Below are 14,564 nucleotides of genomic sequence, written 5' to 3'. Positions count from 1 at the left end.
CCAGCGAGRGAAAGGAGGAGCCCTGCCTCTATCGTGTATAAGGGAATCCCCATGGGGAAAAGCTCATCATCACAGCTTCAGAAGCAGGAAAAGCTTTGATCAGTGCTTTGAGAAGCCAACTGCAAGACGCAGCACCTTGTGAAGGCAGGGGTCATGACTGGGCTRTAAACACATCTCGGGATGGCTTCATTCCAGCCCGTGGTTTGAGTGTATTCCCTGCCAGGGCCGGGCACGGCCGCGGCTCCCGCGGGAAGCTCGGGTTCCTGTGCTCCCTGTTCGCTCCAGTTCGTATCCAGAGGCTGGCGCTAAGGCGTGGCTAATGCTCCCTTTGGCACTCAGGCTAGGTGGCGATCTGTGAAAATGGCATTTAACAAAAGCCATTAGTGCCCCTGGCTTCCTCCCCTCTCTGTACGTGAGGAGCCTCTAAGGCAGACGGGCAATCCYTTAATTCACAGGGAGGGGACACTGCAGGCACTCCCGCTATAAGGAGAGCTGCTCATGCAGATGCCATCCTGGCAGCTTCTGGTGTGCAGTGAGGACACTTTTATCTTTACTTTCAATAGAAGGGATAACGTGGAATAGTAATAATGGGACTGATAAATGAAAGGAAAACTGTAACCACATAATTATGTCAGAATCAACTAACAGCCATGAAAAGCCGATTAAACCACATTATGCAGAGAGATGTAACAGAGTACTATTAGCAAGTCCTCTGCAATGGCAAGCCTGGCAATTAAGAGAGCTGTATTGGCAGCACACAGTGAAAACAGTGCTAATGTATAGTTAAAAATATTTGGAGACAAACAGTGCCCAGACTACAGGGACAGCCTAGAACTGAATACAGGAGCGTCCTCAAAGATACCAGCACCCAGGGGAAAAAATGAAAGATATTATTCCAAATAGATTATTTGACTAGGATGTTGGTTCATATTTATATTTAGTATCAAAATTAATTTATTGGCTTATCCAGAAATGAAATGTTGGAGTGCAGCATGTCTGTTTTTTCAACTATCTGCAAATTTCAGCTTGTGCAGTCTAACAGAGTAATGAAGCTTGCAGAAATACTATAATTTAGGCAGGAATAATATTAGGTATTGTTTGTGTGGTTGCAACTATTTGGCAAATATTTAGGAATGACATAGCTCAGTGTCACATATTCTTAGGTATGTGGTATTTCCAGGTCAGGCACCTATCACTCAGTGAGYTTCCTTCTCACTGGAGTACTGGTATTTGTTGTTTCTGTTCACCCACCACTGAAAAAGTCAAGGTTCAATTCTATCTGTCGCTTTCCCTCTGCCCACTCCCGCAGAGCTGTTCTCATCTGCAATCAGGGAGAAATGCCCTGGAACGAGCTCTGAGATAACATCAGTGCAAGGTTCAGAGTTCTCACAGGCTTTACAGAAAGATTGCCAGAAACTGGTCCGTGTTACTGTGGAGATTTCATCTAAGGGTTTAACATTAGTGGGAATGTTCTGATGTGAAAGGGTAGGCATGCTGGAGAGTTTGTRCTCCCCTTATTTTCTTCATCGTGTCAGGCATACTTCGCAGGCGTACTACTGAGAGAGTTTGCCTGCAGAAAACCAGCATACATCCTTTAAATATTTATCCTGCACRTGGTTTTCCAACAGATACATGCAGATTTTCTTCTTGCTTTGTTTTAGGAAATGTCCAAACAAGTGTGAGATGCATGTAATGAGAGCATCCGGGCCAACACCAGTCCTTTCTTGAGCTGTTCTAAAGCAAAGGAAGGGAGGAGAATGTGTCTGGTTACTTTGATCATAAAAGCCAGAAAAATACATTTAAAATTAAATTCTGTCAACAGCTTAAGTACTAGGGATGTATAATTAATGAAATCTCTGCCAAAATAAGTTTTGTGATGATCAGGATACAGSCCTTTACTTAAATGAGAAGTGAGACTGCCTGTTGAAGGCTAAAGAATTTAATGGTACTCTGCTGTCTATATTAGACAATTTTCCTCATAATTTATGTGTGAGAATGTTGTTGCACACAGARTACTTAAATAAGAGAAAAGTATCATTATCTCCCTTTTAACATGTGAAGAAACTGACACSCAGAAATCTGGGGTACCCAAGGTGAGGTTTTTGCGTTCTTACTGCGTACTTCCACAGATCCATCAGCAAAAATATCACTAATGACCCAACTTTTAATTTCACAGATGAAGGAACTTGGTGTCATCGTGTACAATTGTAGCTGCCTGGTCCTGGACTTACAAAGGATATTTGCGCTGTATAGCTCATTAAGGTACAAGAATAAAATACCTCCGAGTTGGTCTAAGAGACTCTATGGAGTGTACGACACCCAAAATAAACTGACACTGCAGCTGAACGAGACAAAATCAGAAGTTTTTGTGTCGGTAAGTTCTGAAATGATTTCTAGGGAGGGGGAAGGGAAGAAACTTACTTAACCAACCAAGATTTTTGGAAGACCTGGAMATTTGACAAATTACTTTTTTCTTTTTTWAATTCTGATTTCTRTGACATKCAGTTTGCTGGGACTGAARATGCTGCAGGATTTCTTTTGAGCATTATTCAATTTCCCTCTGTAATGTTCAACGTTTTTCCACTTACATTCAGAAAAATAATACAGAGACTCTTCAAATTAGATTATTATACTTACACTAATATGTAGAACATGAACGACTTGGCAGTAAATGAACCATTAATCAGACATGGCAAATGATACAGAATAAGTTTGGTATCAGAGCTTGCATATTTATCAGTGTAATTTATGAAGATTGACCCTGTTGCAAAGAACTTTTACTTCTGTACAACATCATCTACTTCAGMTTTATTTTTAAATGACATTTTAAAACTTCTAAAATCAAGCASTGATCCCCATGGAAGCACTGTCTGTGCTTTTTAATGGAAAGAAATGTGGCAGTCCTCCATCTCAGCAGTGATGTAGCAAAACTGGGAAAAAAGTATACMGTGACATAAAGAAGATGAAMGATGTGAAGTGTCTTTCATTTTGGAGGTAATTATATGTGAGTATACACCACCCCTTCAAAATCAGGAATGTAACAAATTTGCTAAGAGCTATTTTCCATTCTCTATAAAACAAGGGGCAATCCCCCCATTGCTTTATGGCCATGTTATGTCTAAAACAACACAAGGCACRTAGCCCACTATTAAATTGTACAGCCCCTGGCAGCAGACATTGGTGCAGATGAGTGGCTATACAGGGCAGGGTTCCCCTTCACCTGCTGGGAGCCAGGCAGTGTTCCTGTGTCCAGGATTTTCCATACTCCTACAATCAGTGGAGGGACAGAGATCTGTTTTGGAGAGAAAATGTGGAAGTGCCTAAGACAGCCAGAATTAATAGTGGTTTGAAAAGATGGACGTTTTCATTGACTCTGGAGAATCTTAAGGACAAGCTTGAATGAGAGATGGACTTTTGGACAGTTGGGTAATGCACTGAGAAATTAAATCCTACTCCTTTCTAAGAAATCTGTAAGATACGGAGAAATCCTGCTGAAAGTCAGTCCTGGAGGGGAACACAATATGGAAAGCTGTTTAAGACCTAGTATAAGRAATTTGGGATCCAAGACAATGGTAGATGGAGAGAGACTACAGGGTTTTTTTCCAGTTTGCAGAGTGTTCACTTCCTCTCTGAGATTTTTTTTTCCTTTCCTGTGGGCAAGGAAGCCTCTTCTCTTGAAATTTCACTTCAGAAAACAWAAGGAAGGACTCGGTGTTACTCAGAAGCTCAGATCACTGAAGTCCAACTCCAAGAGCCACCTGAATTTGTATCCACAGCCACWTGGACTGGTTCTTTCTTCCTCAAAACAGGCTCTTCAATAAATTTCTCACCTATTAGAAAATTCTCAGTGTTTGCCAGCATGACCCTCTGAAGGGCACTCCTGGAGTTGCTTGGAACTGACTTGATGGACCAGGTGTTGATGCTGCTGTGTGTTCCTGAGCTAATGAGAAGAAGGAAATCTCCAGGAGCCAGGCAGTTCCCTTGGTGCCATGGCTGTCCTGCCTGGGGCAGGGACACTCCCTGTGGGTTCAGGATGGCACACCCCCAAGCAGGAGCCTGGAAAAGTGCTGCTGCCCAGGAAGAATAAAGGCCTGTTACTGGCAGGTGAAGGGGAGGAACAAGTGGGTATTTGATCAGAACAGCCAAGTACTACAGAGCGTGGAGACAATTCCCCAAACAGTCAGGACTGTGGGGCAAGGATCAGCTGTGCCACAGAGTAGCAACTGGAATGCCGAAGCACAATGCTACAGTGAAAGGTTTTACTGAAATTTTTCTTCTAATTATCTTCAAGAAGTCTTTTACTTTCTGGTATTTATATTGAATGCACCCAAAAAAGACAATACATAAGGATTTCTTTCTTCAGCTGTTCTGTAACTTAAAAATTCAAGAAAATAATACAAGCGGTAAGAAGGAAATCTCAGTGRAAGAACCTCCCAAAAGTTTCAGATAATAGATAAAAATTATATTTAATTATTTTACTAAATTTAAATAACTTCACACTTTTTCTTGAGTCAAAATTCATTCTTTGAAATATTTCAGTGTTTGTGCTATATAAAACAAGCATAATACACAGTCATTGAAATTTTTTTATATACTTGGGAATCATGGCTTAGTTGCTTAGCAACAAAGTCATCCTCCAGACTGGCTGATGAACTGTGAGAGGTTTTGATGTCTTAGTGTTCAGGAGCGAACCTGGAATATTAGTCTCGAAATCTTGCTACAGTTAATTTTCTAGTATTTTCTGCACTTAATTGTACTAAATCCTTRAGAACACCAGTCAGTAATAAGAAACCACTGTGACAGGCAGTGAATTGAAATTAAGGAAGACTAATAAAAACCCTGAGATCTGTCCCTAAAGGAAACATACCTGTCTGACTGTCAGCTGCAACCCAAGCAAGTAACAAAGGTGAGAAGGTGATACTGCAGGAGTCATCTGGGAGGGCCAGCTGTTAAAGAAAGGACACCTTGACAACTGCTCCAGCAGGTTAAAGTGCCTTCAACAGCCTCAGTCCCAGGAATGGTGGTGTTGTCTGCAAGCAACTTGAAGGGAGGTTCACTTGTCTCTCCTTGCTTGTGCAGGAGAGTAGAAAGTCCTCAGCACATCTGCCACAGCCAATTTCTGMTGGCTTCCCCTTGCCTGTGACAGCACCAGAGAGAAGGTAGAGAAGCTGAAATCTGGGCTTGCCACTTCCTGGCTCAGTACTGGGTAATTTATACCTGAAGCTATGTTCTAAAGATAAGTTTCTAGCAAAAACTGMAGTGTCTCCCTGCAACTGACACAATACACTTAATTCCTGCTCACAAGTGAAGCATCAGGCTCCTGTGGCAAGAAAATATGAATACTCCATCTAATAGAAACCAGTCCTGGGGCTTTTTGGAACAAAAGTCTCTGAAATGTAACTCCAGTTAYAGCTTCTTTGACAACAATGGATGTTTTGAAGTCTGTGTCTTCTTTTACTCACAGTTACATCTAATTGGTGMRGTTTTTGAAGGGCAAGTGAGCAAAYAGCTCTCCTTTGTAGCTTTRAGTATTCTAGCAGGACAGCTGAAGGTATTAGTTAATAAYCTCTGCTAAAATAATGGATACTACTTGTCATCTCTGAGGGGGAGAGAAAATAAATCAATTATTTTTAATGCCATATTTGAACTTTTCCTTTCACAGAATTCACCTAAACTCTTCTGCCCCAAGGACAGAGTCCTGGATATTGAAGCTATTTACAGTGTTATTGACGATGCCAAGCAGTTTGTGTACATCGCTGTCATGGACTACCTGCCCATYGTCATCGACACCAATGCTAAACGGTGAGTGTCCAAGTCCAGCTCGTTACCATAATGCCAGTAGGGTCTGCTGGAGAAAGTGAACCCACAGGAGATTAGTTACTGCTGTGCACCRATTTCTTGGGGCCCAATTCTGCTCTTATTGAAATCAGTGAGAGTCGTGCCATTGACTTAAATGGGAGCAGAATTGGGACCTAAGAAGAAATTTCCAGTTCTAGGTCCTAAGCTTTGGATCTGAACCCAGGAATACAAGTCTGCTTGTGCATAAATCCTATTTGTACTCCATTATAAGGACTACTTTGAGACCACATCTACTGGCATTTTATGAGTATCATAAAAATATTCAACATGACAAAGTGTATAAGTTAAGAGAGAAATAATATGTTGTGGCTTGTGTACAGTATGGGAAATGTGATTTTCTTACTGAAATATACATATAAATGAAAATTCCAAATTGAGCATAGATTACCTTTGAATTATATCACATTTTGGTTAACTGAGAGTTGCTAAAACCAAGCAAAACCACATAATTTTTAAACACTCTGTTTGTCTGGACCATTAAAAAGCACTCATGGCCCAAAACTGGAGCCAGAGTGCATCAAAACCATCCAGCTCAGAAGGCAAATGTCCGTTGGTCCCTCCTACTCTTGACAATGCTCACAATGAATTTAAAATCTAGCAAAGCCTGACAKCCCCTCTATGCACTTCATTTGAACACAGTTGAGCCAAACTAAAGATGTGGTTAKGTACTTCTTTTCTATTTAGAGCTGTTTTGTTCAAAGTTTTCAAAAAATAATTATCATACGACTGATGGCAAGCATAAATGGTGTCAAGTCTATGAGAGAGTTTTCCAATAAACCCAATATGTATGTTCTCCATCACAGGGAAAGAACCATAGGCAGTACTATTGGAACCTCAGTTTCACAAAATGTGTCCCTTCCGTTTCTCCTTTATGTTGGAAAGGATCTTAGTGTCTCGGACCCTTACAGTGTTGCAGTTTCTTATGTCCTGTACTCCTTGCCTTATTCTCATGCTGGAAGAATTTGGAAWTCTGCTGGATTAGGGAGATCCAAGGAAGCCACCTGTGTGAATTCTTCAGTGYTTTTCCTACAGCATGGCTATGTGTCTGAGGCACTGCCCCAGCTTTTCTACCTTGCCAGTTCCCAGTTCTTTCTTGTAAATTATTTTCTGGCTCAGAGCTCAGATTTCATTAGCCCATGTGCTTTGATGCTACTGGAATGTGGAAAACACGCATTTTCTTTATTTCATTCTCCCTGTCCTGACCTGCTCCCGCCAAATGTCAGGCATACAAAGCTAACTATCAATTGTGAGAATAGCACCATGGAAGCCGCCATCCCATCCCTGGCAGAATTTCTGCAATCCTCATCAGGAAAACATGTAGCATCCTCCTTAGGCAAACTATTTCATCTGCTGCTACTGAAGGATGCTCCTGCCCAGCAGCTGTTTCCCATGGAGGAACTTACAGAAGGCATTCCAGTCCCCACCCTGCACGGTTCTAATGCACGGGGGAGAAGAAAAGGATGCCAGTAGGGGAGAGATCCAGCTGTCCTGTTCCCTGACCTGTCCAACAAGSGACAAGCCTGTGTCGCCGTGTCTGCGCTGGCCAGCAGCGCCCTCTGGCCGCGGCTCTCGGACACGGGAGCGGCTCTCCCAGCGAGGGACAAGCGGGGACAAGGCACCTGCACTTCGGGAAAGTGTCTCGGCATCCCCACAGGTGCGAGATGTACCCACAGTGACAGCTTAGGTACTGAACGGCAGGAAAAGGAATGCTGGCATCCCTTCGTAATGGATAGAAGATGAAATTCACATGTGTTTTGTTTSTCTATGATGTCTGGACTTGGCTGCATAAAAATCACACGTTTTAAGTTCTCTACAAATATTGTTTTCTTTCTCCACAGGTACTGGCCATATTTAGATGGGAAGATAAGRGAAGCATTAGTTTTACGAAGTATTAAAGTACGACTTCTCATAAGTTTCTCAAGAGACACAGATCCCCTTACTTTTAACTTTGTTTCATCTCTGAAAGCTATTTGCACTGAAGTTCCAAGCTGCAGTTTGAAAGTTGTAAGTATAATCCATATTGATTTTAAAAAAGAGGTATTCTCCACTTCCCCCCCCCCCAAAAAATAAAGAAAATTTAACTACTGAGATTTGTTTTCTTTGAGTATCAAAGTCTTTAAATTTAACTAAATATCAGAAAATGTAATATATTAAATATATTGAATTTTTTAAGTGGTACCTAATAYTTATATCCATTTCCATCTATTTACAGCAGGTAAAATCTTTTGTACAAAATTTATCTTGTCAATAACTAATTGATAAAAGGAAAAACATTACTTCTAGGCATCCATTTTAGGTAAATTGTCCAGCTAGAGTCTCTGCAGTTAGAAAATACAAATACAACTTCCAGTAAAAAAATCAGACCACCCCAGCTGTACGGTTGTAAAGGTACAAGACACCTCAGTTACCTCTGTGCTGTGCATCACGTTTCCCACTCTGAGTGAGCCACTGGCTTAAAAAAAACCTTGGTATGAGTAATAAGCCAAGGGTCAGAGTTTGCTGGTATCAATTTGATTTGCTGAAAACTGTGCCATAGGCTCCATCTCAATGCTCTTTTAATTCAAAAAACATGTCAGGTGAGCAACTGCTTTTAAAACTGCATTTATTTTGTATTCGTGTGTTATAGCCAGGATGGAAGTGAAACAAAACTATGTGTATGTATGGAGAAGAAAGAATAGCTTAACAAGGTAAAAACTAAATTACCTTTTGAGCTATTGAAAATTCTTCTTTTTCCTCTTGGTTCTACCTTGGCAATGAGGAAACATAAACTAACCTCTGCAGAGAACAYAYTCTCATGCAGACATGYACTGTATGTATTTATATACAAGAASAGTGAAATCTTAAGAGAAACCTATTACARTTTCAATTCTGATTGAAATTGCACCTAAAATTGCAAGGCTGCTGCAATTCCTCCATATTGTTCTGACCAAAATGCCACACACATAACCTTCTATCCCCCTGTTGTTCTCTTCTTTTGGGGATAATACATCCAARTCCTACAAAGCATCCTCAGTAACCTTTTTTTTTGSATTTAGYTTTTGAGCCCTGTGAYATGCCTTATTGAGAATGTTTTCCCKTTTTTTTTGTCCCTGTGGAAAGACCAGTTTGTCTTGAAACTTTCCAGTGAGTGCCAATGGCTGGATGCAGCTGCAGGGTACACTGGTTTGCCAATGTTCATTTTGGAGGAGATGCAGATGGCATTTTTCTGCTCGATGGGAATCTCCTCCTAATTTCCCCTGATCTCTGACCAGGCTATGGAAGTTTTGGCATTGGCTAACTGCAAGTACATAGTTAGAAACAGGGCACTGCAACCCTGTTACAYRTGGCAGGGTATTTTCTTTTTCTTTKGCCACAAACTTTGGTAATACTGGKCAACTAAMAAGGTCAGTGCAATTAGAAAACACTTATTTCCTCATTATGCATTTTCAGCATTTCAGAGTCCCATTCGCATAAGCATTAATAATTACAGGCTTCAGCTGAAACTGTTTTGAGAATGCAAACTCAGTACAAGTAACTCTGAAGAAAATGATCACTGGGGAGARCTTCCACAGATAAAGCTGTGTTTGAGAAGTAAATAAATGCTGTAAGCACTCAGCCAAAGGGCAAGGAGTAACCTGCATATCAAACTGCTGCTGGAGCAGGGAGCTCTGTCCTGTGCACTGAACCACACATGGCCATGACATTAAAGCTTGAATCACAAAGGGCAAACTCCAAATGAAGAGCTCACTGTTTTTCTTCTTGGGACCTTGATTCTGGTTCTTCATAAGTTTTGTGTGCTTGACCCTGTCAATGCACCCTCTGTGCACAAATGTCTAACTCTGAAAGGAGCAGCAGGAAGGGGCCAGCTCTGTTGGGTGCAGTGGTGAACAGAGGAAGGTGTGTGCTTTTAAAGGGCCTGGAGAAATAATGACCTAGAACAAAATTTTCTATAGACAACTGGAAAACAGAAAGCAGTGGCGTGGAACAGACATCTATTCTCAGTACAAGTTATTCTTGAGCCTCCATATGCATCTATTTTTCAGTTGTGCAGGTGTATCCTTGCTCATTTTTGTCTGGTACTGATCAGACAAGGAGTGCACATAGCTCTAAAATTATAAATAAATAAATGAATAAATAGAACTTGCTCATACTTCATGCTCCAGGTTAAAATAGATCTATTTTCCTCTTGCTGCCTGGAAAAGTTGATCTCTTCATATCAGATTTAATCCTGAGAAGCTTCTAAGTTTCTGAAAAGGCAAGTTTCCTGTTGGAAATTAGGCAATGTGTGATTACAGAGGTATTAATTCTGTTGTTGCTCTGTCTGCCAATTCCGATCCTGAAGCAGCTTCAAACCCCAATGTCCCTTGAAAAATGAGGAAATGAGCTAAAGAAAAGTTCCTGGCTCTTRCCATGCAGAACAGAAAGATGGGGCTGTTTTTGTTCATTTCACAGTTTTTATTACCTGGCTCTGTATTGCTTTTATCATGTAATAGCCATATACTTTGTATAGTTCAGAACACCAAGGCAGGAGGATCACAAACTGTGAAAATTTACTTAGAAATACAATGTGCAGCATTTTATTAAAATTAATGCCTGGCAGTAAAAACTCAAACTGTTCTGTAGACCAACTCATTTACAATAAAGATTAGAGAACAGACTGTATTTTTTCTGTCTCTTTTAGAGCAATTCTCAAATTAATTCTCAAGCTAATACCTATGCTTCCTTCCATTTTATGGCAGAAATTTTTTGACCTTGAGGAAGAGAGTGCCTGCTTTCTTAAAGAACGGAAGAACACTTCCCTTCCCAAAYTGAATCGTAACAAATACATGGTGACTGATGGAGCTGCATATATTGGTAAGTAACCACAGCTCAAGAAATTCTAGTTTGTATCCAAAAATAGCACCCTTTTRTAGATGAAGAATCTAAAGGTGACAGGTTTTAAGTGAAGATAGTAGTTAATTTCTTTGGGAAGTTGGATGATGACTGAGTTTTGAGCCTCTTCTCAWTTAAAAGCTTTTCTTCTCCTATGGATCAGTTTCTCAAGACCAACATTTTGCTTTCAGTATCTTAAAACAGATTGAAAGCACAAATAAAGCACAGTTTATGAAGCAGGAATAACTCGGATTATTAGCATATTCTCTTGCTCCTGCAATGCAATGAAGGACTGTTCTCTTTCCCTGTGTCATTACTAAAGCTGTGGTCAATCCTGGCAAATACTGTGCAGCCACAATTCATCATCATCCAAAGTCTTACTCCATTTACTATAGTGACATTGCAGACACCCTCCTAACATCAGGKTCATATCTAATGGGCATTTTGGGTTAAAGGTGTATTTAACTAAAGTTGCTGCATGGCACCTCACAGAAGTTCATTGCCAGTAAAATGTCTGCTGAGTGCAGGCTGAAAACTGCTTTTTGAAAAATCTGAATTGTGCGTAACCTTACGGGATCAAACAACCACTACTGAATTCAAAAACAACTCATGACATTTTAAGAGGCCAAGAGAGAAGACAAGCATTCTGATCTGCTGCAGCTTGGTGCTTTAGGGATCTTACTGATGTACTGCCAAGGGCTTGCAGCCCATGGTGGCAGATGCAGGGAGGGAGAGCAAGGCTGCTACCCAGAAGCASAGCCCACAACACATCAGCAATGGGGGATCCCAAGATACAATTGAAATCTACTCTGAAAAGCCGTCCCTGATGGGGTCTAAACACACACACCTTGTAACCTATCCAAATTTTACTTTTTACATCAAATACTGCAGCTGATTCCTCCCTCATCTCCAGAAGGTTTTATGATACCCACTTTCCCCTCCCCCAAATATTTTTTTCCACTCTATTTTAAATTCCTTCACATAGCTGGATTAATCTCAGTCCCTTGGAACTCATCTGCAGCTTAGATTCTTAGCCAAGTTGGGTTTTTTCTTTCCCATTGTTCTCATATCCTTAGCCACAAATAAATAAAACCAGAAATTATCAAAGCTTTGAGAAAATAATACAAATGCATGCWAAGGACCTGGTAAGTCTTTCACTTGAAAACATAGGAAAAAATGTCCCTTATAATGAGGCTTCAATTTACCATCCTTGACAGCTTTAGAATTCTTAACATTTCCTGCCGAAATAACAGCCTTGTTTATCCAAAATACTGCATGTGCTTTAAGTATATAATTTAAAATGTATACAGTTTTAGTGAAATAAAAAGAACTAACTGAAACACTTGATTTACCTGTTTTCTGTTAGTTCAATTATCCTTTTTGCCCTGCTGTTCCCAGGATTTGAAGTGCTTATTTGTTACTTTAGATATCAACAAAGGTGTTAACCAGTGGCATAAAACAGTAAAATCTATTTTTCTTTCTTCAAATAGTATCTATCAACAGGTAAGTTGTAAAAAGTCTACTGGTTTGATACACTGAATTGTTTAAACAGAAAAAAAAAATTAAATCTTAGCAAAGTAAAGTCCAGTGAGGAAAGTAAATAGAATAATAATATAATAGATGTGAAAGGAAGAGGAAATTAGTTTTGAATAAACAGAAAAGCCTGTTTACACTTAGGAAGGCTTAGAGCTGTTAAGACTTCCAGRAATGATCTTCACTACACATGGTATGTATTGGAGCTTTACTTTCCTGCTGTTATTAAAAAAAAACCCACCTTGTTTCCATCTCTGCAGTGGGGAAAATGATCATGTTTTATTCTGGATTGCCTTCAGGGAGATTGCTTTTTCTGTTTGGTTCTTTTTTTTTAATGATAGAAACTCACTGTTTATTCCTGCCTTTGCTTGCAGGTAATTTTGATTGGGTAGGAAATGCTTTTACTCAGAATGCTGGAGCTGGCCTTGTTATCAACCAAGCAGACGTGGGGAACAGCACAAGCATCATTAAGCAACTCAAGGCTGTTTTTGAAAGGGACTGGTATTCACATTATGCCAAAAGTTTACAACCAACAAAAATCCCAAACTGCTTTAACCACAAACTTAATAAAGGAGCTTCAAATAAGACTGCCATGAGCAATGTSAATTAGAAAGACTATTTTACCATTTAGTATGGCAATGAAGAATTGTGTTGGGGTGTAGCCTTCTTTCATATTTACAGACAAAAGACTTAAAGAAAAAGCAAAAAAAAAAGTTTGGTTTGGGGGGGTGTTTTTAGGAAAAAGCACACTTATATTAAATCTGTCTAACCTATATTCTCTATRTGAATTATTTAAGACTTTCAAATTTGTTACTTCTGACACTGAATGTCATTTCCGCTTCCATGTGAATTTTAATGTTCCACATTTGAATTTAACAGCATATGTGAATGTTTCTGTTTTAGGATTTTCCCCAATTGCCAAGCTGGCTAGAGCAAGCCTTGAGGCAAAATGAAGATTCAAGCTATGAAATGGCATTCTAAGATTAGTTATTATTGACATACAAATAGATGGTAGCTTTACTGTAATAGAAAGAGTGAAGGAATAGGCAAAGTATCACCCATATAAATCATTCCSTTTAAGTAAGGGACCTTATGACCCTACCCAGACATAAAAATACTTCTGGTTTTGAGCATTTACTTTGAGTATCACTATTCCGTGTCTTCTAACTAGCCTTAAAAATACGTTAGAGTTACAGGATTGGTAATTCRTTCATTTCCTAACAATATGAGAAATTTTTGAGGGGTTGGTCTCATCAAGTTTTTCATACTCCCTAAAGCCTCTCAGATTTTTTATCAAAGTACTGTGGATACCTTTTAACAGAATAGTTATTTCCAATTACATGCATTTCATCTAACAGTGAAAATCTGTGGGTTAATAGCAAAGACCCAGAACTGATTTTTTTATGTTTTTGTAATATCAAGAAAATTTCTTCCCCAAGTTAAACATTATTCACATGTGAGTTAGCACATATGTGATGACTCATTATCAAACCAATGCATATCTCARAATCAAATACTGCTTTTTAGAAAGGTCAAGAGTTATGCAAAATCATGCAATAATTGTTGTTAAATGGTCATATAGTACCTTTGTTGATTTTTACACCTGGAAGAGTTTGCTTTCTGACCTTCTACTTTAAAAAGAAATAAAAATTGTGAAGTGACATTTTTTTGTTAAAATGTCATCCACATAGATAAATACTTCTGCATGGACAGAAAAGTGATGCTTTCATTTAGATCACAGTTTTCGTTGGTGTCAAAAGTGTGCCCCTACAATCACAACTCAGTTGCACCGAGAAGCAAGTGTTTTATAAAACTGTGAATTTGCTTTTTAAAGAAATACAATAAATGTTTGACAAGAAATTTTTCTCCACTCAGAGATGTAATAGCATAGTTTCATAATAAAAATGTTTCACTACTGTGCCTCTGCTTCCATTGAAGAAATACAGCAATGAAAGCAAACTGCATTCTGCATTTTGTGAAATATTCCCAGGACCTTTGCCAAAATGACGACTTTTCTTCTCATCTCCTGAAGGCACACTTCAAAAGCTGAGGGCAAAAAGAGAAAGAAACCCAACCATGATCCAGTGTATTATTTTAATCTTTAAAGGAAGTTAAAAGCCCACCTTGACTTCCAAAATGCAGGTTGCACTTATAAGGTAAAATATTCAAATTTTTTTTACAGTGAGCACAGCTTAGGAAATAGTAATAAATCAACATATGCACAATTTCAAATTGTCAGCTAGAGACACCCCACACAACTAATTGTGACTCCAAAAGGCACACTTTTGACAAAGAATATTTGTTTCTTTTGCAATTGCAAA

The 14,564-nt window shown here is 39.4% G+C and overlaps 1 protein-coding gene across 1 annotated transcript in view; it reads left to right on the top strand.

Annotated features, from left to right (window-relative positions):
• Positions 1-14,124, top strand: part of PLD5 (phospholipase D family member 5) — a 134,866-nt gene extending 120,742 nt beyond the window's left edge. The window contains exons 6-10 of the mRNA XM_057389698.1: positions 2,177-2,374; positions 5,663-5,802; positions 7,698-7,863; positions 10,578-10,692; positions 12,618-14,124. Of these exons, the coding sequence (XP_057245681.1) occupies positions 2,177-2,374; positions 5,663-5,802; positions 7,698-7,863; positions 10,578-10,692; positions 12,618-12,853 (855 nt within the window). The 3' untranslated portion in view covers positions 12,854-14,124. The remainder of the gene's footprint in view (positions 1-2,176; positions 2,375-5,662; positions 5,803-7,697; positions 7,864-10,577; positions 10,693-12,617) is intronic.
• Positions 14,125-14,564: the final 440 nt, after the last annotated feature.

The sequence above is a fragment of the Malurus melanocephalus genome, unplaced genomic scaffold (assembly GCF_030028575.1).
Source record: "Malurus melanocephalus ecotype Western Australia unplaced genomic scaffold, MMel_1.1 scaffold_19, whole genome shotgun sequence".
NCBI classification, from domain to species: domain Eukaryota; kingdom Metazoa; phylum Chordata; class Aves; order Passeriformes; family Maluridae; genus Malurus; species Malurus melanocephalus.
The sequence above is the reverse complement of the archived record's forward strand: the minus strand, read 5'-3'. Positions and strand labels throughout refer to the sequence as shown.